The sequence below is a fragment of the Bos grunniens genome, chromosome 6 (assembly GCF_055505025.1).
Source record: "Bos grunniens cultivar Pamir isolate PY7600 chromosome 6, Bosgru_T2T1.0, whole genome shotgun sequence".
NCBI lineage: Eukaryota > Metazoa > Chordata > Mammalia > Artiodactyla > Bovidae > Bos > Bos grunniens.
This window is the reverse complement of record NC_141170.1, coordinates 46983662-47007123: the sequence shown is the minus strand read 5'-3', so window position 1 is coordinate 47007123 and position 23462 is coordinate 46983662. Positions and strand designations below refer to the sequence as shown.

General features: G+C 36.0%; 1 protein-coding gene across 35 annotated transcripts in view; it reads right to left on the bottom strand.

Annotated features, from left to right (window-relative positions):
* Window positions 1–23462, bottom strand: part of CLOCK (clock circadian regulator) — a 111412-nt gene that overhangs the window by 44795 nt on the left and 43155 nt on the right. For 23 of the 35 annotated variants that reach the window (XM_086405720.1, XM_086405713.1, XM_086405729.1 and 20 more), the window contains 5 exons: window positions 21436–21525; window positions 18867–18926; window positions 15208–15356; window positions 12131–12222; window positions 6308–6397 (listed from right to left, as the gene is read on the bottom strand). In XM_086405720.1, the coding sequence (XP_086261846.1) occupies window positions 6308–6397; window positions 12131–12222; window positions 15208–15356; window positions 18867–18926; window positions 21436–21482 (438 nt within the window). In that variant the 5' untranslated portion in view covers window positions 21483–21525. The remainder of the gene's footprint in view (window positions 1–6307; window positions 6398–12130; window positions 12223–15207; window positions 15357–18866; window positions 18927–21435; window positions 21526–23462) is intronic. The other 12 variants (XM_086405741.1, XM_086405737.1, XM_086405736.1 and 9 more) reach the window with 2 other exon arrangements.

Genomic DNA, 23462 nt, shown 5'->3' with positions numbered 1-23462 from the left:
ACCAATTCTATGAAGACCTACAACACCTTCTAGAACTAACACCAGAAAAAGATGTCCTTTTCATCATAGAGGATTAAAATGCAAAAGTAGAAGTCAAGAGATAACTGGAGTAACAGGGAAGTTTGGCCTTTGGAGTAGTACAAAATGAAGCAGGGCAAAGGCTAACAGAGTTTTGTCAAGAGAATGTGCTAGTCAAAGCAAACAACCTTTTCCAACAACTCTACACATGGATATCACCAGATAATCAATACCAAAATCACACTGATTATGTTCTTTGCATCCAAGATGGAGAAGTTCTATACAGTCAGCAAAAACAAGACCTGGAGCTGACTGTGGCACAGATCATGAGCTCCTTTTTGCAAAACTCAGGCATAAACTGAAGAAGGTAGGACATTCAGATATGACCTAAATCAAATAAATCCCTTATGATTATACCATGGAAGTGATGAATAGATTCAAGGGTAAGAGTGCCTGAAGGGCTATGGACAGAGCATAAGGAACAAAGATTCTGGCCCTTTTGATAGGCTTTATTTACTTATTTCAAATATTTGTTTTCTTATTAAAAATATTTATTTGCAAATAGGGAAGTCCAAATAATCATATAACTACTTTAAAAATTCTAGATTTTTATTTCTGTATACTGCATTTACACCAAACATTGTACTGACTTTCTTAATACACACTTGTGTTTATATTTCAAAATTTTCAAGAAAAATAGATAATGAAAAGCTCATACAATATCTTAATAATAGCAGTGTTATTCCTGGACTCTGTCAGGCTATGTAAAATGGTTAATCTTCCTCCCTGTATTACATGGTAACAAATTTAATATACTTTCTTCTCAGGAACACATTTAAGCAAGTGGGAGGAAAGCAATTTTGAATTGTAAAACTTTACCAATTTTAAGTTCCCAGTAGACAGACTTTATGTCTTGGCATTCCCACTAAATAACTGAACAATTCTCTGGGGTTCATATATGTTTTTAATAAACACAAAGGGGCTGGGCGAAAAATGTCTAAACTCCCTTCTGCCCTGGAGGTGGTACAACCCTATCATTTTGTTGTAGAAAACCACTTCAGGAACGAAAAAAAAAAAATCCATAATTTCCTTTCCCGATTAGTAGCCACAAATAGGTTAAAATTTACCTAAATTAGTTTCATAAGTATGACATGACAAAATTAAGAAAAAATTTTTTCCAAGACCTATAGAATCAGACATGCAATTTTACAGCTAGATTTAAAATTTTAATTAAAAACTGTTAAGTCATACTGACCACTGATTAAGATGGCAAATTTTAACTTCTCAACAGAACTGAATTATAAACACTAAAGCTTTATAGAGATTTTCTAATGTTTCTTCCCCTCCGGACAAGAGTCAAGAATATATTTCAGATAAAATGGTTATGTATGTTAAAACAGAAAGAAAGGGACACCACTGTTTTAAATCTTTTGCTTAGCATCTGTTACAGTTTAATTATTAATGGCAGGCCAAAAGAGAAAAATCACTTTTTTTTTCCTTGTTGGGTTTGATCCTAAACAAGTTTTATTTCATTATATTAAAACATCCTCTGGGGACTTCCTTGGTGGTTCAGTGGCTAGGAATCTACACTCCCAATGCAGGGGGCCTGGGTTCGATCCCTGGTCGGAGAACTAGATCCCACATGCCACAACTAAAAAAAATCCTGCATACCACAAGAAAGATCCTAGGTGCTACAACTAAGACCCAGCTCAGCCAAATAAACAATACAATATAGCAATGTAAGTGATGTGAGGAAAAGTATCCATCGTAACTGGAGAGCAGTTAAAAAAAAAAAAGAATCAAAAAAACCCTGTTTTACTAAAGGATACTATTAACTCCGTATGCAATGAAATGGGTCTGCTTTATCAGCAGCAATCTCTTCTGCCCCAAAACTCACCTACCGGTCTCTATACATGCTTTGGGTGACACCAATGGTTAAAAACACCCAGAAGATGTTACTAACAGAGGAAGCTGGGTAGGCACATATGGGAACTCTGTACTATCTTCTTAATTTTTCTATAAATGTAAAAATAGCTCCAAAATTAACTTTTTTTTTTTAATCCAGAAGGCAATGAGAAGGTCATAAAGCTTTTCATTGAGGGGAGTATGTTAATTATTTAACAGCTGGGTCCTAACTAGGTCTGTTGCACACGTTTGTTATTTCAATATGCCATGAAATATTCCCTTACTAAAGATCCAGTGTGGCATTAGGAAGGAATCTTTAAAACATCTTTTTCAAATAATCTACTCACTTTCTTATACTCAATCAATAATTACTAAGTGCCTCACTAAGAAATTAGCCAGCATATGTGGATACAGAGATAAAGTCCCTGCACTTAGAAAGCTTACCATTATTATCCAAATAAACAGAAAATTACAATTCACTGTAAGTGTCATGGTGGCAGCAGGTATAAGGTAACATGAGAACAGAGAGAAAAGGCATCTAATTCTCAGTGAAGTCCAGGAAAAGTGCCCAAGAAGCAGGCATTCTAAAAGTCTGACCACACTGCAAATTACACCCTGATTATGACTAAAGATTATATAGTTTTTAAAAATACATAACTGAAAGAAAATCCAATAAAATTGTTTATAGGTTTAAAAGCCTATAATTATACGTTTATTCAAATTACTCAACCTTATTACAGTTGATTTATAGTATTATTAGTTTTAGGTGTACAACATTAATGAATCAATTGTTTTAATAGATTACACTTCACTTAAAGTTATTGCAAAATAATGGCTATATTTCCCTGTGCTAGACAATATATTCCTGTTGCTTGGCTTTTATACCTTGCATGGGTAATCCCCTCCCCCATCACACCCCTCTCCCATCCCCTTCCACACTGATAACCGCTAGTTTTTCTTTACCTGTGAGTCTGCTTCTGTTTTGTTATAGTCATTCTTTTGTTTTATTTATTATTCAATCTTATCTTAGTCATATCATAATCCTACAAAGGATTTCTTCCCCTGGCTTTTCTTACTATGCAAATTTTTTCTAAAGGAAACAATTGTCCAGAAAAATTCAGTTATCAGTCTGTCCTTTGGTCTGCTCCCAGAGAAGCAGTAAAGCCAAGTCATTTTCTGTGTGACACAGAAATCAGCAAATTATTTACTGCCTGGCTTTCAGAAACAAAGTTCCCTTATAGAATCTGGCCTTTTAAGTACAGAGTAAATTCTCTTCATAAAGTACAAAACAGCAGCGTAATCAGAGGGAAGGAGATACTGCTTTTCAACATCTCTTTAAAGAAATCTTTACAGAATAGATGACTTTGTACCGTTACACATTTTCAAGAGATGGTATTTTAAGAGTAATATATAAGTAACTTCAAAATAATTACATCCAAACCCCATTTAAGCCAATAAATTAGGGGGTTCCCAGAGAAGAGAAGAAATAGCTTTCTTGACATAAGAGGAGCCATTTTGTAATCTAAGCCTGGCCACAATGCTTGCCCTTGAAGGAATATTAGTAATGAATGATCTTAAGGGAACAAAGGAATACAGGAACAGAGAAAGGGCAGGAAAACAACAGTGCAGTGAAAGCAGAGTTCCAGTTCCTCCTCAAAGGATATATATAAAATATGCCCGAGTTCTATAGGAAACCAAGGCCCTCTGCTAAGTGGAGAATATGATGATGAAGTTGACCCTTTCTCACTTCAATCAAGTAAAGCTTAGATGCTGTTGACCTTTGCCCTACTTTTATACTGAATTCTCCTCCACTCAGGTCCCTTCATGAATATACATGTATTCTTAGCTTAAAAACTCCCTAATTTTGCTGTTCGGAGAGATACTGCTTTGGGAAAGATATTTCCCAAAGTATCTTTGGTGTTCTTACTTGCTGCAAGTAATAATAAATCCTTCCTTCTCCTAATCTTTGGCTTGGCTGTGTCTAATGGCTTGACGGAGAAGGCAATGGCACCCCACTCCAGTACTCTTGCCTGGAAACTCCCATGGACGGAGGAGCCTGGTAGGCTGCAGTCCATGGGGTCACGAAGAGTCAGACACAACTGAGTGACTTTACTTTCCCTTTTCACTTTCATGCATTGGAGAAGGAAATGGCAACCCACTCCAGTGTTCTTGCCTGGAGAATCCCAGGGACGGGGGAGCCTGGTGGGCTGCCGTCTGTGGGGTCGCACAGAGTTGGACATGACTGAAGCCACTTAGCAGCAGCAGCAATGGCTTGAGACATCCACCAAGAGGCAAACCCATTTTTGTGTAACATCACCTTAGATGAGAATATTACATATTCAACAAAAACTTCAAATTCATAAAAACTGTGAACTGGAGCACAGCACCTAGCATAGTATCTGGTAGTATAGATGTTCAATAAATATATGTTAAGTAAAACAGCAAAGACATAATTCAGATACTCACCATTCTAATCAAAATTTACATATAATTCTTTTCTGCTCATATTAAGAACAAATGGAATATGGGAATTAAAATATTATCAACTCAAGCCACAGAGCACAGAAGTTCTGTATCTATTATTTTCAGCATGTTCTTCTAAGTCATTCTTTTGAGAAAATTATTATTTAGCTGCAACAAATATCTCAGTAGAAATTTAGTTATTCCCAAGATATTTTCAATGAATAAGTGACATCACCACCACACTGATTAACGTTAATAGTGAAAACTCAGCATTAGAATAAAGAAGACAGGAAGAATAGAGGTGAAAGTAGGAGTTGAATATTTAGTTACTACAGATGAAGAGTCATGACTGACCTGAAAAAATACAGCCATACTAAAACGAAGACATGCTTAGAGGTCTCATCCCCACTCTGATCATTGTTCAACAGTGTTCTGGGGCTTCACTTCTTAAGGTTTTAGAATATTTAAAAATAGGCATTAAGTGAGAAAGATGGGGTGGGAGGTAGGAGGGAGGTTCAAGAGGGAGGGGACATATGTATACCTAATGCTCAAAATTCTCCAAGCCAGGCTTCAGCAATATGTGAACCGTGAACTTCCTGATGTTCAAGCTGGTTTTAGAAAAGGCAGAGGAACCAGGGATCAAATTGCCAACATCTGCTGGATCATAGAAAAAGCAAGAGAGTTCCAGAAAAACATCTATTTCTGCTTTATTGACTATGCCAAAGCCTTTGACTGTGTGGATCACAATAAACTGTGGACAATTCTGAAAGAAATGGGAATACCAGACCACCTGATCTGTCTCTTGAGAAATTTGTATGCAGGTCAGGAAGCACCAGTTAGAACTGGACATGGAACAACAGACTGGTTCCAAACAGGAAAAGGAGTTCGTCAAGGCTGTATATTGTCACCCTGTTTATTTAACTTACATGCAGAGTACATCATGAGAAACGCTGGACTGGAAGAAACACAAGCTGGAATCAAGATTGCCGGGAGAAATATCAATAACCTCAGATATGCAGATGACACCACCCTTATGGCAGAAAGTGAAGAGGAACTCAAAAGCCTCTTGATGAAAGTGAAAGCGGAGAGTGAAAACATTGGCTTAAAGCTCAACGTTCAGAAAACAAAGATCATGGCATGCAGTCCCACCACTTCATGGGAAATAGATGGGGAAACAGTGGAGAGAGAGTCAGACTTTATTTTTCTGGGCTCCAAAATCACTACAGATGGTGACTGCAGCCATGAAATTAAAATACGCTTACTCCTTAGAAGGAAAGTTATGACCAACCTAGATAGCATATTCAAAAGCAGAGACATTATTTTGCCAACAAAGGTTCGTCTAGTCAAGGCTATGGTTTTTCCTGTGGTCATGCATGGATGTGAGAGGTGGACTGTGAAGAAGGCTGAGCGCCGAAGAATTGATGCTTTTGAACTGTGGTGTCGGAGAAGACTCTTGAGAGTCCCTTGGACTGCAAGGAGATCCAACCAGTCCATTCTGAAGGAGATCAGCCCTGGGATTTCTTTGGAAGGAATGATGCTCAAGCTGAAACTCCAGTACTTTGGCCACCTCATGCGAAGAGTTGACTCACTGGAAAAGACTCTGATGCTGGGAGGGATTGGGGGCAGGAGGAGAAGGGGACGACAGAGGATGAGATGGTTGGATGGCATCACTGACTCGACGGACGTGAGTCTGAGTGAACTCCGGGAGTTGGTGATGGACAGGGAGGCCTGGCGTGCTGTGATTCATGGGGTCGCAGAGAGTCGGACACGACTGAGCAACTGATCTGATCTGATGGCTGATTCATGTTGATGTATAGCAGAAACCATCACAATACTGTAAATCAATTATCCTCCAAAAATAAATACATTAATGAAACAATATTTTTTAAAAAGTGGGAGATCACAGGATTTTTATACTTACCGGTAAATGTTCAAGCAATGAAGTTACACTCTCAGACACATATATTATGCTTCCATCTGTCATGATTGCTAAAAAAAAACCATCAAGAGCCTGAAATTAAACACAATGGTCAGTTAAATGAAAAGAAAAAAGTATTTCACAGGACAGACATAAAAATCTAAGATAAATTACAAAGAACTGGAAATTTCTAGGGCACTGTCAAAATACTAGCTTTTCCCCTTTACAATACCTTAGTATCTATCTTTGTGCATTTTAAGATGCTTCTGGAAGAAAAATATCACTCTATGACCATTACTGAATGGCAAGTTTCTAAACGATAGAGACTTAATGTTCTTCTACCTTTATCATGTTATTATACAACGATGGTCTTATTTAAAGATGTTAATATTTCCAAAGCACAGATGCCATCAACAATATGTCTTTGGCCAACAAAAGAACAGATTATCACCATAACATATATAATCTTAACAGAAGTGTATGACTGAAGCACAGGGAGATACGTGGGGAATAAACTGAAAGGGAATAAGCTGAAAAAATAGAGTGAGGTCAGATCATGCAAGGCTTTGAATATCAGGGCAAGACATATGAACTTTGCTTAAGAGCAGTCTGGAAGCAAAGTGTAAAATGGATTTTGAGGAAAAAGTGAATTAAGAGGAAAATTTCAGTGGCCTTTGGAATAATCAGAGAAGTTAAGGAGAATCCAAATGAAATTAGTAGCAGTAAAAACAGAAGAAAGGACTTAGGCAAGCATTAGGAAATGTGATGTTAAGAGTTCAGGACAGGAGTCAGCACAGGGGGACAATACTTAACAAAAAGCAATACTCTACTCATGTCTCACAAAGTTTTTCATCTGAGAATCCTAGGCACCAAAGTGGAAGCTGAAGAAATGAGATCTGCAAAAACGAAAAGGATGCCAAAGACAAATGTTTGGGGTATTATCTATGTACAGAGATGAGGAGGAGCGAAAGTGCCAGAGAAAATGACAAAGACAGGACAGAATACACTGATGTTGATGAAGTCAATGGGAAAAAGCATGACAAAGTGAGTGAGGAGGAAAACGGATGGTTCAGTAAAAAATGGGATCAAACAAGACAAGGAATAAAAAAATGAGGACTGAATTTTGCTGACTTTCAAGAGTTATGTCAACAGGAAGGAGACTCATACTACAATGAGTTTAGAGATGGGTGGATCATCAGAAGGCTATTATAAAACACTTTGTTCAAGTTCATGAAAGGACACATTTTGAGAGGACAAGTATCAAGGGAAGTCATATTTTTAGAAAAAGCAACTGAAATATATTTTCAGGCTGAGGAAAAGAAGATCCAATGGAAAAAATGTTGAAGACTTCCCTGGTGGTCCAGTGTCTGAGAATTCTCCTGCCAAGGCAGGGGACATGGGTTTGATTTCTGGGTGAGGAAGATCCACATGCCATGAGGTAACTAAGCCCATGAGTTACAACTACTGAGCCCACATGCCTACAGCCCACACTCCACAAGACAGGCCATGGCAATGAGAAGCCACACTGCAACGAGAGCACAGCCCCTACTCGCTGCAACTAGAGCAAGCCAGCACGCAGCAACCAAGACCCAGAGAAGCCATAAACAAAAAAAGTAACTTAAAAATGAAAAGATACTAAAGATATACAGCAGATAAAGTATATCATCAGAGGAGTTCCTCTTCTATCAAATAGTTATCACACTAAATCTGAATTTCTTGTGTAAGTACAGGGCTCTCTCTCAAAGGATACAATTCTGGTAAGAACTATATTGTATCTGCAATATTGTATATCTGCAGCACCTGACATATGTGTGGCACATGGCAAATAAGAAATACTTGTATGTTACTCATGTATCTGAGAGTTAGAGCAACCTCCCTCTAATTCTAGTAACTGTTGAGGTATATGGTGACTGTATGGAAAAAGGCATCCCCCACCTCCCCTTTTATTGAGGGAGAATTTGAGCAGATACCTGCCATCCAAAATGGCTCAGACAAACTTATTCTTTGCTAATGTAAGGGGAAGGGATGAAACCTTATAATTTAAGCAAATGCATGAAATTTTCACAAAAACTCTTTAGTACAATTACGCCAATATTGTTTCCTAAGGAAAAGGGTCAAAATGATGTTAAGAACATGCTTTTCTCATGTGAAGCTAGACTGTGTCATCTTTGAAAGCAAATTACTGTGATGATCTCTACAATGATCTCTACTCTACTTGTTCCTGGGAGATCTACTAGGAATTAGGATGCAGCTCTCTTCTGTGAAGTGAATAAACTAAAACCAGAACTCTTAATGACCTGATCCCACTCCCAGAAGCAGAGCCTGCCCCTTTCTCTTCTGAAGCGGGTAAAGATTCAGCAGAGAAAGGCCTGCATCAGCACTGCACCAAGTCTTAACACAAGAAAGGATCCAGAGTTCAAATTTCTTTTGAATGGCAGGATGTAATTTGCCAAGCAGGTAGGTACGTACACCAAAAATGGGAGGGGCTTTGAGGAGGAAGACTCAAGAGATGCGGAACAAGACAGAAGGACGTCCTTATCCCAAGACTGAAGACTGTGAAGGTTATCCCTTGTCCACGTTGTATGATAGGAGGGAAAAGGCTCATTAGTTAAAACTCATCTTCCTATTTGACATCTACTTTACATCTACTTCGCACATATCAAGAGGCCTGTATACATCTTGATTGTTTACTTAGTGAGTACTTAATCTGGCAAGAGGGGATGGAAGTCCCAAGGAAGAGGACAGAACCTCCTTGAGATGAGGCAGGCAGGGCCCTGGCCCTTCCCTTGTAGAGTACGGGGGAGAGCTGCCAGCTGTCAAGAGGAAAGAACTCTGTACCAGGATATGACTCCATACAGAGATAACTTGGCACAGAGGTCTAGTAAGGCTAAATTGCCCTTACTTCCTTGGTTAACCTCAACATTCCCAACAAGGGTAGCAAGGAATATTCCTTAAGCATCAGAAACAAGAGGGAGAGGGATGGGTGGCAATGGAAGAATGAAGAGAGACAGCCAACACACAAGGTATAAGTGAATTTTAAGATCTTAGTCTCAGTTCTTTGATTAATTAGCTGACTGGACAAGCTACAATCTCTCCAGGCATCATCCATAAAATGAAGAGTTTGAGCTGAATGACCCCAGCTCTTCTGCTAGCAGCTCTAACATTCCTAGACAAAACCTACATCTGAAATTATGCTGAAAAGGGCATCCAGATTGCCTAACTGTAATCTGATCAACATGATAAGCCAACAATAACACAACTAGGTTAGCTGAACCCAGGTTACAATACACACAATTATACATAGCCTTCAATCTTGGCATATGAACATTAAAATGCCTACTTAGCAGTTACAAATATTCACTAAAAATCAAAAGTATGTTTGACATATTAAAGGTTAGTAAATGTAGTATTTTTCAGGAATGTAATTTCAAAAGCTGTGAGGATAATCATGAGAAAACTAATTTACAGTTTCAAAATTAACATGTTTAAATATTCTGTTATATAAGATTATAATCTCGACTCTTTGATTTAGTTATTTTTAATACTACATATGTACTACATGTGTCTTCGCAATTAAGTTAAAATCTGTTCACTGTAAAGAAAAATTTGAAGACAATTCTTTTCAATTTAGCTTTTTATTGAATAGGTAATTTACCTTCCTAAGTTCCTTAAATATAGATAATACATTAATTTATGAATTTATAAGAAAATTTTGGGGGACTTTTCTAGCAGTTAGGATTCTGCACTTCCACTGCAGGGGGTGTGGGTTCGATCCCTGGTTAGAGAAATAAGATTCTGCATGCCGCTCAGTGTGGCAAAAAGTCAAAAAAATAAATGAAGAAAAATTATTAAGAAAAGAAAATTTCATACCAATAAAACAGGGTAAGTAAAGAGTTTATGACTGGGACTTCCCTGGTGTCTAGTCGTTAAAAATCCAATGTGCAGTGCAGGGGACACAGGTTCAATTCCTAGTCAGGGAAGTAAGATCCCATGTGCCTGGTAGCAACTAAGCTTGCTAGCCACAACCTGAGCCCTTGCACCCCAGAGCCTGCATGCCACAGCTAGACAGTCCATGCACCACAAAGAGGATCCCACATGCTGCAACTAAGACCCAACACAACCAAATGAAGAAAAAGGTTTTAAAAAGGATTTATGATAACACAGATGGTAGTGAATCATGGCACTGAGAAATAAAGAAAAATTTAAAGAACAATTAAATGAGCTGATTTCTTCTTGGGGTTGCAAACATTAACTTGTTTATACCTTTTCATAAATGTATTAATCTAAAGAGATAATTCTGGACAATTTCAAACTCCTTTTTAGAGAAGAAAAAATTAACTGGAACTATTATTTGGTTTGTAACTTGTGTCCACTAATTTAAAGAGCTAACTGCTGGTTACCAAGCTAAAAGCTCTGTGCCACAGCTAACTTTCACTGAAAAGAAGTGCCATGAGCAGCAGGGGCACAGGGGCTAGGCCCACAGGGGTCAGAGGCTAGTTTTCCTGCAGTGAATCCTGGCTCAGGATTAGTTTTATTTTGAGCAAATTTCATAATCCCTTTGCTCAATTTCCTCATCTGAAAGTAAGAAAGGGATACTAATAGAGTATCTTCATAAGATTACTGTGAGGATTCACTGAGGTAATAGTATGTAAGATGTGCTCAGTTATTTTTTCAGATGTTAAGCATGGCTTTAAGTATATATAAGTGTATTTACACTCAAATAAATTTTCATATGGTGACATTTCTGCTGAATATATAAAGACTTAATCCAGCAATTAACTGTTCTACCTAGTAAAAACGGAAAAATAATTCAATAATTTGCAAAATACTGTTGCTTTGGACTTTAGTCAACATTCAAAGACAGTTGAGACATGGTTCTTACATATACATATACCACAGAGATATATGCTTAAAGTCTAAAATAACAAACCTGAACAAACAGAATAAGAAATGCAAATTATTTAACAATCTCTACTTCAATTGTTTTCTTCTCCTCCTTCTGTCTCTAGCTTCTTTTGCTTATCTACTTCTCTTGTCCTTAACTGTTAACACCCAAGTATAATACCACCTTTATTTATTATTAGTTTTTTGGAGGGAAAAAAAAGCTTTCATAGAAATCTGATACTGAACTCTGTGTGCATGAAGATATCCTTATTAATCTAAATTGGAAATGTTTAAAAAGTAAAACTGATAGTTATGAGTGACTCAAAATTTTTGTGGATTTTATAACTGATTGTGTGACATATTAAGTTTTGCAATTCTAAGCAAGTATGATCTGAACTGTATTCAAAAATAATTCTGTCATGGAAGAACATCTATTTTTAGAAGGAAAACCTTTTAGAAGTTTCTATTTAAAATGAGAAGAGCTGCCTTTCAATGTATATTTCATTATTTTAATATTTTCAAAATACTTCATTTAGTATCATTTTATGCTGTGTTTAGGTGGATTTTAATTTGTTGGAAAAAAATCCTACTGTCCAGTAAAATACATTTCATAATATTTACTATGTGATGAATAATATATTTTATTTTTCATTTAAATGTTAGTGTTGTTCAGGTAGAGAACTTGGTATAGGTTTCTGACTTATTAAGCCTCTCAAAAATTCAGATGATATTGAAAGCACAAAGATTTGGCATTATTTTACCACATATAGTACTATTTTATTACAATACTTACATCAGTTAATTTTAAATGAATAGCTGGTTGACTTACACTGAATTAAGATTTTTCAGTATTAAACTAATATTGTTAAACCTATACTAGAATTGGTAACCCCTGTGATTTCTTAAGAATATAAAACTTTTCAAATATTAATCTGGACATACCTCTAGCATTAATTGTGTAAACTCTTCATTACTAAGGAATGTAGGTTTCCAGTCCTGTCGAATTTCACTAGCGTCTGACTGTGCAGTGATTTCTGTAAACAGATTGACACATTAGTGGCACTAATTAAAGAGGAGAGCCATAGTCAATAACATTTACTGGTCTAGGTAGGTATCAGGAGGTCCAAATTTTGGTATGATGAAATATTGAGCTAATGTATCAGGTCATCTGCTTGAATAATTTGGATAACTTTAAGACTAGTCTCTTGAAAATGCCAGTCTCTGAATTTTCTCTGGGGAGCTTTGAGAACCTTTGCTCCTGACTGGCCTGAGATTACTTCCTGCTTTACACAATGATCAAATAAGAATCAGAATAAGCAGACTAGATCAAGCATTAGAAATATATTCTTTCCCCTTTCTTTGCCTTTCAAACAGTAGTACCTAGAAGAGACCTAAGGACATAAACCTGGAGGAAAAGGAGCCAAGATCAGTCAGCTTTTAAAAAAAAATTATTTTAGGCCTGCCTATTGCCAGGCAAAGATTCTTCCCAGTCTAAGGTGTTCTATTCTTAATCAAAGAGACTAAATTAAAATTCTAGGCAAAAACTTTATAGTAATAAACCCAGAGAGATTCTGCTCTGTGTCTCTGGCATGTTTTCTTAGTGGCAGGATGCTGGTCAAAAGTTGGAGATTCCCTAGCTTTCAGCACGTATTTTAACACAATTATTACAGTTTATTTTGCAACATATTTCTAATGGATTGTTATAAAAAGCTATTCATAAATGATGAAATCTGTACTTAGGCAATATTTTTCCATATTTAAATGCAGACATATTAAAACAACCAAGTAAAATTAAAATACATATCATAGATTTTACTCTACAAAATATACTCTGTCTTACAGTGGAAAATATGGACTAAGTTGTTTTGATTTCTCTATTACCAGATATATAAACACAGCATAAAAAACTGGCACCCCAAATCTGGCATATTGGAAATGTCTGTATTAGATATGAACAATTACAGCTACTAATTCTGTGGACTATACATGCTTTTCAAATTCACATCAATTATATACATTCAGAAAAAAGGACTTAAATCCATAAACAAATTCCATCAAGTTTAGCTAAACCCAGGTTAATTTTTAGAGTAATAAGTATGTAAGAATTACCTTTCAATTTCAGGTAAATTTTAATTTTGTGAGAACCATAAGCCCAACTTTAAAAAAAATCTAAATGCCAAAATTAATCCTCGATTGTCAAGGGGAAATAATTATGCATGCATATCATTTCATTTCATTCAACAATCATTTACTGAACTGCTACAATGTCTAAGGAATGAGTACACTAACAAGGGACAAAGAAATTAGTGAGAATACCATTTGTAGAGATAAAATGTAATGATACCGTAGGCAGTAAATTTTGTTAACCAGCAATTCTGACACATTACCAGAAGAATCAACAAAATTTGGCAACTGTGATACTGTACACTAAAGAAGATGAAAAAATGCAAAACTCTTCTCAGGTTTGAGTCCCAGGGGAGTGAAAGGATTGTGGTGTGAAAATGGAAAACTGAAAGAAAGAGATGACTTGACAAAATGAAAATGAATTCAATTTTAGATGTGTTGAGCCTGAGAACATTTAAAACCAAAGATCCAGAAGTTACCTGGAAATGAAAAACTGTAAAGTCTGCATCTAAAAATACAGACTTAGTAGTTTAACAGAGAGGCAAAACCAAGGGTAAGAGCATGGAGAAAGCATGAACACAAAATAAGACCTAGAGAAATGTCATGTTCAGAGGGCAGAAAGGAAAGAAGTTAGCTCGGTTGGGAGAGGGAGGTGAATGAAGAAGTCCAGTGTATCTCAGAACAAGGAAAAAGCAAGCCAGTGGAGGGCAGGTAAAAATTTCCAGTGCTTCAGAGATGCAGAAGAGGATGAGGTTCAAGAAAGAGCTACTGCTTTATTGGCAGCAGAGAGGGTGGGGGTCATGGTATTAATAAAAATAATTTTAAACAGTGGTGAAGCATAAACCAGGCTAGTAATATATTACAGAGTGAGCTATTGAGAAACAAAAGCACTAGTTACAAATTCTCTTTTGAGAAGTTCTGTAGTTTATTTGCATCTGAAAAAGGAAATGTCCTTCTACAAGTTTTTCACCTATTTTCTATTAAGTAGCATCTGTTAAGTACCAAAATACTTACTATTCTCTAAAATTTCCTTTCCATGACATATTTACTCAAAGTGATTTTAACAAATAATCACTTTAAAACCATGTTTATTTCCTAGTCATTGAAGTAATCTGTTTAAATTACATATCTCATGATCTGACTCGATTCTCTTCCAAATACACTCCTAACTTTCCAACTCAATTCTATGCTCCAGTTAAACTGACCTCTCCTTGCTTCTCTGGTTTTACATATGCTACTCCCTCCATGTGAAATGCTGTTTTCCTTAAGATAAAAGGAAGACTCAGTTGAAAAATCAACTGGTTTTATGACTTCTCTGACACATTCTTTCCTCTGTATTCTCACATAAATATTCTTTACAAGCACCACTCACATTAATTACTTGCATTGTAATTAGCTATTTATATATTATTTGTCTCCCTTGGTTTGAGTTACTTGAGGGTCAGAACTATTACCCTGCACCACAAGAATCTAGGCTACATGTGTTAGTTGCTCAGTCATGTCCGACTCTGTGTGACCTCATGGACTGTAGCCCACCAGGCTCCTCTGTCCACGGGGATTCTCCAGGCAAGAATACTGGAGCGGGTCACCATGCCCTCCTCCAGGGGATCTTCCCAACCCAGGAACTGAACCCAGGTCTCCCGCATTGCGGGGAGATTCTTTACCGTCTGAACCATCAGGGAAACCATGGATATAGTAGGCACTAAATAAATGTTTGTTGAATGAAAGAAAGAACATACCAGGGAATCATTAAAAGGCAATTGTTTCTTTCTCTTGAAAAAAGGTTAGGAAGCACCCAGTCTCAATCATCACTGCCAAGATTCTATCGCATTATGCTTTAAGAGAGAGTCTGTTATTTTTTTTTTTAAATCCATTTTACAAAGTTAAAAATGTACCTTTATGTTTTCGTAAAAAATCGATGCTCTTCTGTAGAACAGTAGATTTGTCCATCTTTCTAGCATTACCAGGAAGCATGGATCCCAGTTCTTTAATGAGAACATTAAACTGATCTCTACGTTTCTTTTCAGATTTGTTTCTAGATACTCTGATGGAATAAAAAATTACATAAGCAGCTTTCAAACAATCCATTTAACTACACAAATAGTTTAATACAATGCTCAATATGGACAGGACCACAGATCACGTACTTCTGTGACTACAAATGGTAATGAATGTTCATATTCTAGGTTTCTAATATAGTTAATTAGGACAGTAATTTTAATTCTTGGCTTAACCACTAAAAGAAACTTTTACATATTAAGCACTTCGCATATCTGTTTTTAAGACAAATTACGTTCAAATCTCAAGTTTTACTGAATCTAATATTTATCAAGAATTTGTGTTTCCCTTACAAGGCTATTATTATTACTGAGATAGTTTGTGAAAGTACATATAAAATATAAATACAAATTATTAAAAATTACTGAATAGGAGAAAGTTATCCATCTCCTGTAAGCTTTAAATTATAAACAGAAATCTAAAGATGAAAATCTCTCTACCCTCAGGCTTACCCACACATTCTTCCTCTTTACTCCTCTATCCCAGCCTCCAATACAGAGCTGTAACTACTTGCCTGCATATCTATCTCTTCACTGGGCTGTGGGCTTAATAGCAGAGCCCAAATTTTTTCATCTAAGCACTTTTAAGCATAACACCTAACAAACAGTAAGTGCTCAAAATATATGTGCTAAATGAATAATTCCCACTGTTCTATGTGAAGTAGTAACCAGGAGCAAATTTTTGCTGCACTAAGAACTTGTAAAATAAATACAATTATTTACAGAGCAACTAATCATTCTGTAACACTTCTAACTATATGCTTTTGTGAAGTCAGACTTTAGAATTCAGTTTTTGTTTAAACAAAGTATACTACTTTCCCAAAAGGTCAGAGGATAATTCTATTAATTTAATTTTTTTCAGTAAAGAAGTAGCATTTATTCCATATTAGTACTGGGAAGAAATACCAAAAAAAAAAAAAAAAAAAACCTCTTAAGAAATGTAATAGAAATTAACTGACCCCCTCACCAAACACTAAACTCTTTGTTAGAATGATAGAGACTGTACTAACAAGGGCTAGGAATACTGGACAAAGATAACCCCTTTCAAGAAATTCACCTAAATCCTATGGAAACTCCTAAGTGTGCTAAAGATGAAGACTGAGTGAGAAAGGCAGGGTAGTGGTGTGTGAGAAGACCATTCCAGACACAGGAAACTTGTACAAAGATGAAAACCTATCACAAGTAGCTCAGCATGGCTAACGTGGCTAGAATACAGGATTTCTGTGCCCAAGTATGCTGGAGTTGGGGGTGTGCGTGGTGGGCAGTTCAGAATAATAAGTATTCAGAAAAAAAATCATTAAGTATTTATACTACACAAAAGGATTTTAGTTTTAGTGAAAGTTATTAAACAGTGAAAGGTACTGAAAGGTTTTAAGCAAAGAAATGCCATGAACAGAACTGATTATTAGTAAGACCATTCCAGCAACTGAGTAATGAAAGAATCAATGCTTGGTAAAACAATTCATTTAACAAAAGCTACTGAAAACTTACTGTATGCCAAACAAGACTGGAGGCCAGATGACCATTTAGGAGGCAACTGCAATATCCTAGGCTAAAAATCCACAGCAGTGGCAGTGTTAACACAGCAGTGTGGGTCTGAGGATTAATAGGCAGAACTAGCAATTCTAAGTAAATCAGACTTGGAGTGAGGAAGCAAAAGAAAAATCGAAAAGAATTTCCAAGTTACCATGTAATATAACATGAGATATTAGTTTGGGTGGAGAGATGGTTTGGGGAGAATTTAAATATGGTGAAATTGCTTGTTTGACATTTTAAAGGACATATACTAGAGGAAGTGAGACAGATCTAGTTCTACTCCTCTAGAAAAGAGTAAGCAGGAAATAAGCACCAGCGAATTAGTATCTATGAAATATCTGAAGACATGTGTAGAGGTAAAATTTAGAGCCATTATTGTATATTTACATGCTACACATTATTGGAAACATTTATGAAATTTCATTTTATTCCTATGAAGTAGATCTTATTATTTTTCATTTTATAGGTGTGACAACTCAGGCAAAAAAGAGAATATGCCCAGGATCATACAGTTACTGTGAAGTAATTATTTAAAACCAGCATTTTAACTCAAGTGTAAGAAATACATAGAAATCAAATATCAATGCCAATTCTACCACTGGATCACACTCATTAAAGCAACTTTACTTCATGTTACACTCAGGTTGGAAGTACTCAGCCTTGTGATGACCTCAATAATAACAGCTCATAGATGTCAGAGCCCAGTGAGGTCTGGGTAATTCTGACAGCATTATTATGAGGTCTTCTTTCTCCAAGGTTTCCCACAACCATAGTATTTTTGGTCCCCTAAAAATATGATCAAACCTTCAAAGTCTCTGCAAACAGAAAACCTTTAGCTCACCTTATCCATCTGTAAATTTGGCCTTTAAATGTGTCCAGGTTAATTCCTCAAAGTTCTGCCTCTTCGTTCAGGCAAGACTGATTATTCTCACCTTAACAGTGATTTTACCTCTACCCTAAAATATTTTATAGAAACTTTTTCCCACTAGACTGAAAGGAAAGGAGTTATCCTATATATGTTTAGCTTCAAGTACAGGTCTTTTTATTTACTTGAATAAAGTTATACAGCTTTCCTCAATATTTTCGTTAACCCAGTACCTTTTATTTTGCTAAAACAGATGTGTAGGAACTATTACATGTTTATTTTTTGTTTCTGAATGTAATGCTACAACACCCTCTACCCTCATCTAAACACCCACATAGTTCAATGTGACTGGGAAAAAACCAGAAAAGTACTGCTCACTCTCAATGACTACAAACTTGGCTGTAATGCTACCTGGACCCTCCCCTCTGCTACTTTAATTACCATCAAGGCCCATATTTAAGGTTAAACCCTCACCACCACCACCATGGCTCTAGACGCCATCCGCTCACCTACTTGATGACACCTCTCCATCAATTCTCCCTGTCCTCCCCCATCATCTATTTTCCCTTCTATTGGAGAATGGAGGCATGTCAAAAGGCACAGAGAAGCCAACCCTGAAAGACTTCCAAATGCCAAAGCTGGAACAAACTAAGTAACTGAATAAATAACATAGCACTGGAGTATAAGATCGCCCCACGGGGGGTGAAACTTAATTCTCCCATCTCTGCTCTGAAGGTGTGCTATACTAGATAAATTGCTTCCAAAGAATAGAGTAGGTTCAGGAAAAATAGTAACTACAATGATGACTCTAGGCAAACCCTCTCTTAGCAAGTGATTGAAGGCTTACGTCCGCAGTGATGTCTGTCAGGTAAATACTATGTGCCATAATGTGATATGGTGGGTGAGAGAGGCACTTTTAGAGGAAAATTTTATTTAATTTATAAACTACACACTGATATCCTCAGCTCTTCTCCCTTCTAACATATCTAAGTTCTTAAGGCAGTCAGCTTTTGGAAATCACTGATTTACTATTTATTTACCATTACATTTACTTGTTACTTATTTTTTTACTATATTACATCATAAGTTTAACTACCTTTTTGCTTTGTCCTTGTCATCTTCTTCCACCAACCCATCAAAAATACTACCATCATCTCTAAAAGAAAAAGAAAGATACAGAAAATAAGAGCAGATTCACTTAGCAACAGCAATACTAAAACAAAATGTAAATCAATCAGTTATAGCCTAGGATCTTTGTAGAGTTACAGATTGCACAAATTCAAACCCAATAACTATTAACCTGTTTTCTAATACATACAGAAAAAGTTCAACTATGTTTTACATTTTAAAAAGTTTATTAGAATAAACAAGAATTTAACCAAAAGTTAAATATCTTATTTCAAGCTTTTAGTAACTAGTGAAAACCTAGAGAAAATCAGTGTATTTGCCATTATAAAAATGATTCACTTAAAATCATATTATAGTCGCACATTTTAAAAATAGACATTTACTTTATAAAACACAAATCACTCAGAGACATCACAATATCTAGCATGTTAACTTATATTGATATAATTTCATTCATTACTGATTCATTTGACAAACATTTTTTTTTCGCTAGCACTCTCATGCATTGTTCTGTTCTAGATATGGCTACCAAGCAGTTAGCTAGACATATAGGCCCCTGCTCCCCTACAGCTTACTTTCTAGTAGAAAAAAACAAATCAACATGAAAATGTATGAACTGTTTTTTATTTTTAAAGAAGAGATGTGTTTATTACTGGGTGGTTATTTTAATCTGTGTGGTTAGGGAAGGACTTGAAGTGGGAACATTTGAGCTGAGATCTAAAAGACAAGAAGGGATTGGTTAAGGGAAGACTGAGGGGAAGAGCATCCTAACACAAGTCTCTCTGAAATCTAGAGACCTGGTGGCTAACTTCTTAACCTAAGGGGCAATATTAAATAGTTTCAAGTGACTTATGATCTTTTACATGAACTCACTATTGATTCCTTTAACCACATCTCTCTGTGGCCTATAAAGTGCCTATGAGTCCCACAATTGAGATCATCTACAAATCTATCATAGCAAACTTTTGGGGTTCCATGTAAACACTAAAATTTATAAAAAATTCTACATGTAAATGCACATCATTGAGGAGGGAGTCCATTAACTTTCATGACATTCAGAGAGAAAATGAACTCATTAAGAACCACTGCTTTATGTCTGAACACTCTGATGTCATCCCTAGATGTCATATTATCTAGAATGGGAACTGGAAATCAATCAAAAGCACAACACTGAAATCATATGTAATGCCTCAGGAGTAGTGAAGAAACATTTTTTCTGAGAAGACTACACACAGATTCCACTTGAAACTATACACAGCCCAGTCTATGGCAGGGCTCCCTGAGGAAACACCTTGCCCTTCAGGTCTTAAGCTCTGGTAAAGTATGTACCTTCACTATTTACCTCACAGAAAAGGGAAGGAAGCTGCCTCTCGATGTCAAAAGTCACTTTGTGCACAAGTCTAGCTATAAAATGCTTAAAGAATCCCCTATGGAAAAATCACACAGTATACTAAAATAAAAGCACAGGAACTTTAGAGTCAGAGAGATCAACACAGGTCATAACTCCAGCTTATTATTTACTATGTGACCTTAAAACAAGCTATTTAACCTCTCTGACCTACAGATCCCTCATCTGTAAAATCTCATGGAATTATTGTGAAGTTAAATGAAGTTAAAACAAAGAAAGTGCTCTGCATGTTAGCTGTCAGAGTAGGTATTTTTAAAAAGCTGTCATTGTATTTCATCAAATTTAAGATACCACTGATGATAAGATTTATTATGTCCACTAAAAGTGAAAGTGAAAGTGAAGTTGCTCAGTCGTGTCCGACTCTTTGCAACCCCACAGACTGTAGCCTACCAGGCTCCTCCATCCATGGGATTTTCCAGGCAAGAATACTGGAGTGGGTTGCCATTTCCTTCTCCAGGAGATCTTCCCGATCCAGTGACTAAACTCGGGTCTCCTGCATTGCAGGCAGACGCTTTACTGTCTGAGACACCAGGGAAGTCCATTATTATGTCCACTAAGAAATTTAAAAATACTACCAATTAAACTCTGATAAGCCTACTCTAAGATGAATTCTAGTGTCAAACATGTTAAAAAGTTAAAAAAAAAAAAGTTAAAGAAGTCTTAAAATCAAAGAAACAAGGAGGCCTATCCTTTACCAAGAGTAAGATTTAAAGATTATAATTTCAACTAAAAAAATCCTATTAATAATTACAGTTACCTCTTATGAGTCACACATGCTAAGACGTTTAACAGGCTGAAGTTAGGACCAATAGATAAGGAGACAGATGATTCCAGAAAGTGCCAAGGAAACCCCTGAAACTGTCATGATTCCTTTCAGAATAGTTCTGACCAAACCACTCAAAATTACAGCTCAAGATCCATTCAGAACACAAGCGACATGCTGTTGACTTTGGCTCTAGATAATACATTTTACTATTACATGACATTTGCTCAATACAGAAGGTAAGTATAATAGTATTAATGATTAAGCATAATACTTCTTTTGTCAGTGATACAGACCATTACTCTAACAGTGAATTTTTAAAATAGCTTTACATAATTCAAAATAAATGAGTCTCTAAAAACATACCTGTCAACAAGTGAGCTCATTTTACTACAGCTTACGGTAAACAACATAACATGTTACGTTTTCGTCTTGTGGTAGACATTTGTACTTCTCCTTGAGTGGAAGGAAAAGTAAATGGTCATTAGTTTTCCAAAAAACTTATTTCTACAAACATAGTATTAAATAATTTGAGAAACACTGTATGTTTATCATAGAGATTTCAAAATGTTTTTGTTTCTACAAAGGGCTAGAAGATTATTTTCAAGAAAATAATCCTTAGTTGAGGCACATTTGAGGTTTTGTTTTCTTCTATATAAAGAGCTACAGTGGAAAAAAAATTGAAGACCATAATTCATTTCCTTTCTATAATAAAGTAATCAAAAAGCCACTATATTCAGTATAGATTATAACTATATAACTATGTAAGTAGGCTACATATGTCAGTCTAGGTAAGTAAGCTTTAAGAACACCAGCTAATGGGTGATAAACATTTGCTAAAAGCCTATTTTCTATTAAACAGTACAGTTAGCTTTGGAAATACAAGGATGAGAGATACAATCATTATAGGCAAAAATCTGCAATTAAATAGGGAGGCAGATAACTAAATAATTACAGAAACAGGGATAATAAAGGTATATGGGGGGAGTCAGAGGAAATATTCTTGATGACAGTCATATTGTCAGGCAGCAGAGATTCTTGTTATCGAAACTGTGGTTCTGAGACCGACATCATCATCAGAGAGCTTGTTAAAATACAGAATCTTGAGACCAGCTCTAGTCCTAGTAAAGCAGAATCCACAATTTTAACAAGGTCCCCATGTGATTTGTATGACCATTTAAGTTTCAGATGTAACAGGCTAAAGGACAAGAGGTAATAGTTGACAGGATTCTAGGCCACAAGAACAGCGATACGCAAAGGCACAGGCCATTATGAGATCAGAGGACATCGTATTTGAGGAACTTTTCTCTTTAGAGAAAAATGTAGGTATATTACAACTGAAAGTTTTCATTACCAGAGTATAAAGTGAGAGATAACAGGAGTAGTAAGGGGGTGAAGGCAAGTAAACTGAAGAACAGCCTTATTATAAAGTTTCATATTCACACCGAAAGAATTAAAATTTACTGCTTTAAAAAAATTACTGCTTTAAAACTCAATCATAAGCCTAAAATTTCTCTCTATATTCTATACAGTTTTTCTAAAGTAGAAAGCAGGTTTTGCCCATAAAAGATACAGTCATGAGTTAAATATTGAATAAACACCTTAATTCTAATATCCTAACAGTTTTGAGCCAAAAGAAACTTTATATAAAATTTAGAAAATAGTGTAAATTGATCTGTCACTCTGAACCAGAGAGTATTAAAGAACATGAGATTCTAAAATACTCAATCAAATGTACATTCATGACAAATAGACAATAACTCTTGATAAATGATGCTGGGTTGCCTATGTGGTTATGGCTGCAGAAGTGGAACTGTGCAGGGCTAAGAGTTCTTAAAAGATAGTGGGGAGGATAATGGGGTGGGGGGAGGGGGGATGGTGGTTAAGAAAAATAAAAAGAACTAACTTCAGGATAAAACAGTGATTTTAAGTGTCTGGGTCAACATCAGCAAATACAACACAAAATTACAGAATTTCAGAGTTAGAAGAGACTTTAAAGATCACCTAAGTACAGCCCTTTGGTCCAATAGACATACTTATCATCATGATAATAACAGAGTTTGGTTCTATCACTAGAACAGAAAGAACAGTCCAAAGGTAACAGAGCCAACCTGGGTGAATTAAAAAAGAACAGTTCCAGTTTAAAGTTAAAAGATCAGATTTGAGCCTTATATGGCACCAAGTATCCATCTGTTTAATTATGAGAAGACAGAATAGGGCAAACTAGAGGGAAAAAAAAGACCCAAAGAATAAGGACTTAAAGACTATACAAGAGGGACCATGCTGACTCTAAAGGAGGTGAATCCAAAATGCTTTAGAAGACAGACTGATGCTTTCTTAAGCTATTTTATTATTGTTGGTTAACAGAATTTTTCCAAACACTATTTGCTGTC